At 61.0% G+C, this 4,317-nt stretch overlaps 1 protein-coding gene across 1 annotated transcript; it reads right to left on the bottom strand.

The window, feature by feature from the left end:
• Positions 1-1,125: 1,125 nt before the first annotated feature.
• LOC109752814 (subtilisin-like protease SBT1.6) lies at positions 1,126-4,063 on the bottom strand. Its single transcript, XM_020311741.4, has one exon. The coding sequence runs from the start codon at positions 3,881-3,883 to the stop codon at positions 1,526-1,528; it is 2,358 nt and encodes a 785-aa protein (XP_020167330.1). The 5' UTR covers positions 3,884-4,063; the 3' UTR covers positions 1,126-1,525.
• Between the last annotated feature and the right edge of the window lie 254 nt (positions 4,064-4,317).

Raw genomic sequence — 4,317 nt, 5'->3', positions numbered from 1 at the left:
ATTCCAAGTTGACACGTCTCATGGTTAAAATGGTTTTCAAGGGCGTGGAGTGGAAAACAGAGCAAAGAGATGTTGGGGCAAAAGGCTTCCCCACTACGAGTAGCAGCTTATGGAAAAGCACACAAGATAATGCACTGCCTTTGCTTTGAATAAAAAAAAGAATTTCTTGTGTAGCCGCATATCTGAGTGGAGTCCTGCACCACCGGATAGAAGCCCTCGTCAAGGCGCACCCGGATCGACCGGAGAGGATGGACGATTCTACCAGGCAGGTGTATTCACGTTGTGGATCGAAAGCCAGTCCAAGAATGATGGCATTTGCTTATTCGAGTACCCCGCGGAACTCGAGAAGCATCAACCCTCGCTTTCCTCGTTGCTGGCCCTGCCGGGCAAAGTGCCCGTGGAAAACGACCCAAAAGGCACTGGCTACCGAGCATCCAACGAACTTTATCATCTCTGCGATTATAAAACAATGTTACTAGCAATAGACTGAGATTTGGTTATATCGTCGTTGATGCTATATTTATGTGATCTGTGTGAAGATTCATGCAAAATTTACCTTTTTTCTTTTTTCCTTATATGTTACTTTATCATTTGAACTGAGACTTGATTAAGTCTCAATCCACAAAGACCTAGACACACTCATTAAAAAAACTTCATATGCTCAGGTTTTGTGACCATCCATATAGAAATTGAGCAGTACACCGAGGAAAGATCTCATGCACAGGCTCGTACAAAATGGGAAGGCACAATGGCTCCCCAAACATACAAAAGTTTACGTTAGATTTACACAATGGCTATATATAAAGTTGTCTGAATTTGAAATTTAGGTCAGTCGATTTTCATATGAAGGAAGGAACATCGGAGGGAAGGAAGGAGCTTGCCAGGGAGAAGGAAGGAGCTCACCGAAGAAGGCTACCCCATCAACTATCTTAGGGGTGTGGGGGTTGTGCAAGTTTGCCAGAAAAAAAGTGCACGGTGGTAAGTTTGACGTTTGGGGGAAGGTGGTATGGAGATCGAAGAAACAATCTGCACCGTGTGTTTTCTATTCAACGGCTGAAACAAATCGGCTGACTTAAATTAAATTTTCAGTCGACTTAACCCTAGCAAATTCCTTAGATTCAGTACTTTCTTTTTTAAATAATGATCTAAACGATTTTATATATTTTTAAGCAGGGAGTAGAATAGAATGAAGCAGCTACATAAAAGTTACACTCGAGCTACAGTACTAGTGTTTGGCCCTTTCTTTCCGTTGCTCCCGCGGCAACTAGCGTTGCCCGCGAAAGCAAACAAACTGCTGCACACACACTGCTGTCACTGTACTCTATGTAGGACTACTATCTCACTGCCTGCGCTGCTTTTAATCAATCTCAGCAGTGAAAAAGGCCCTACGTAATTAAACTACTGCGCCCTGCCACCTTCAATGCGCAGGGTCCCCGACCGCAACCGTTACCACCGCAGTCCAACTCGCTCTGACTTCTGCTCACTCGCCAACCGCTCTCGGACCGGGCGTGCCCCCACTTGTCAATCACATGGGCTGCAGCCACGTCACCACGATGGGGCTCCGGACGTCGTGCCCGCGGCCGTCCGACCAGACGAGGTGCCCGTGCACGGGCGCCGCGGTGGAGGGGGCGGACGCCGCCGACACCGTCACCGCGAAGCTCTGCTTCTTCGCGGACGGGGAGAAGACGAGCTTCTCCGGCTTCACCGCCACGGACGCGCCGCCGCTCGCCATCTCCACGCGCGCCTTGTACGTCGCGGACGCCTCCGCGCCGACGTTGGTCGCCGTGCGGATCACCGTCTTCGACTGGTTGCCGCCGTAGAGCACCACCGAGATGGACGGGTAGTTAAGGTCGGACCCCGACGGCTTCCTGCCCGTCGCGGCGGGGCACGCCACGGGCTTGTGCGTGATCACCTCGATCGCGTTGGCCGCGTACCCGATGCTGCACATGAACGCCACGTAGTCCTCGTCCCCGGCGTCGTACACCAGCCCCGGGTCCAGGGCCTTGCCCAGCGCGATGTGCCCCGCGCCGTGGTCGAACGGCGTCGCGGCGCGCCCGGGCTCGGCCTCGTCCGCCACGGCGCCGCCGCGGTTGTCGGTCACGATGGCCGTGGTCATCAGCGCCGAGCGGATGGCCGCCGGCGACCACCCGGGGTGCGCGGACCGGAGCAGCGCGGCGGCGCCACTCGCGTGCGGGCACGCCATGGACGTCCCCGACAGGATGTTGAACTCCGTCCGCCGGGCGTCGGCCTCCAGGCCGGTTGGACCGGTGGCGCCCGTCCACGCCGCGAGGATGTTGACGCCGGGCGCGATGAAGTCGGGCTTGAGGATTTCCGGGACGAGTCCGTTCGGCCCGCGCGCCGAGAAGGAGGCCACCAGGGGAGCCGGCTTGACGCCGATGACCGTGCCCCGGAACACAATTGTTGCGGTCGGGTTGGTGGTGTTGGCAGCGTACGCCTTGAGCGCGTCGCCCTCGTTCTCGCCCACCGAGCAAGCAGGGAGGACGTGGGCGTCCCCTACTAGACCTTCGCCGTTGGCCTCCCCGTTGGCCAGAACCATCGCCGCGCCACCAGCTTCCTTGACGACCATCCCCTTGGCCACGCGTGGGCTGCTGCCGCGGTCGCAGATGACAATCTTGCCGGCCACAAGCGACGGGTCGATGGAGTTCTCCATGCACAGCGAAGCTGACAGCCCACCTGACCTCCCGGGGTAGTACAAAGACAGCATTGTGTTGTTGGCCAGGGGCTTGCCGGAGTAGAGAGACACTCCAGACATGCGCCTCCCGTCCCCGAGCACGATCTCGGCGGGGAAGTTGCGGTCGATGGTGCCGGCGCCCACGGTGGCGATCCACGGCGCGAGGTTGGTCACTGACATGGGAGCGGGCCCTTCGTTTCCCGCAGAGGTGGCCACGAACACGCCCCGCGAAACGGCGCCGTACGAGCCGATGGCAATTGGGTCAATGTAGAACGGCGACACCGCGCCGTTGCCGCCGCCTATGGAGACGGAGATGACATCCACGCCGTCCGCGACGGCGCGGTCGAAGCCAGCCAGGATGTCGGAGTCGAGGCAGCCGGCACCCTTCCAGCACACCTTGTACGCGGCCACCCTTGCCTTGGGCGCGACGCCCTTGGCGACCCCGGAAGCGTACCCCTCCATGCTCGCCGCGTAGGAAACGCTCCCGGCGGCCGTCGTGGCCGTGTGCGTCCCGTGCCCGTCGGCGTCGCGCGGCGACATGTACTCCACGGACCCGTTGGACGCCGCCGCCTCGACGCCGTAGTGAGCGGCGTGGCCCTGCGAGAAGAACCGCGCGCCGACGAGCTTCTTGTTGCAGGAGGACGCCAGGAACGCGGGCCCCGCGTCGCAGCCGCCGCGCCACCGGGCGGGGACGGGCGGGAGGTTCCTATCCGACAGACTCCGGCGCTCAGGCCACACGCCGGTGTCCAGCACCCCGACGATGACGTCGGAGCCGTAGTCCGCGAGGGACCACAGCCCCAGGCGCGCGCGGAGGCCCATGAACTGGGGCGAGCGGGTGGTGTGCAGCTGGCGGACCCGGTCCTCGAACGCGGCGAGCACGGCCGGGTGGCGCCGCAGCTCCTCGGCGCGGGACGCGGACAGCGACGCGGAGAAGCCGTGGAAGACGGTGTCGTAGACGTGGAGGGGCTCGAGCGGGCCGCCGGCGCTGGCCGCCGCCGACGCGAAGGCCGCGGAGGAGTACCAGTGCGCGTGGGTGGGAAAGACCGACGGCTTGGCCCGGTGGTCGACGCGGAAGATGTACGTCTTCCTGGCCTGTCCCTGTCCGCCGCCGCTAGCGCCGAGCACAGTCTGCGAGAGCGCCGGGGTGAGCACGAGGAGGAGTAGCAGGAGTAGGCGGCGGCGGGCGGCCATTGGTGAGAGAGTGGGACGGCGGACGGTGTCGTGGAGCGGGGCGGTGGTTCGTGGAGTTATAGCGAGGCAGTGGGAGGTTGGGGGAGGGAGGGAAGTCCTTGCGCGGTGCGTCGTGGGCGGGCGGGCTCGTCGTACCAGGTTGCAGTTATGACGCGTCACGTATTCGCTCCCTACATCTGTAGCATGGTTAAATGCTGCCGCTTGGGTCGGATGGACGGATGTGTAGGCGTGTCGCGACCGTGCGGGCGGCATGGCTTGGGCGTTGGGTGTGGATGGGCCAGTGTGAGCGTGTGACCGCCTGCGTACTGTACCGTAGCGTCATCGTCAAAGTGGCTTGACTCTGGATAGGAATCACGCGTGACACCGTGGGCATTGGGATATATTCTGGGGTCAGCGCCTTTGGCCCGACCCGGCGACCCCGACGGGTCATGGAC

The sequence above is a fragment of the Aegilops tauschii genome, chromosome 4 (genome assembly GCF_002575655.3).
Source record: "Aegilops tauschii subsp. strangulata cultivar AL8/78 chromosome 4, Aet v6.0, whole genome shotgun sequence".
NCBI classification, from domain to species: Eukaryota; Viridiplantae; Streptophyta; class Magnoliopsida; order Poales; family Poaceae; genus Aegilops; species Aegilops tauschii.
The sequence above is the reverse complement of the archived record's forward strand: the minus strand, read 5'-3'. Positions and strand labels throughout refer to the sequence as shown.

Excerpts from the sequence above, each read along its gene's own strand:
- LOC109752814 (XM_020311741.4), bottom strand. The coding sequence starts at position 3,883 with ATGGCCGCCCGCCGCCGCCTACTCCTGCTACTCCTCCTCGTGCTCACC.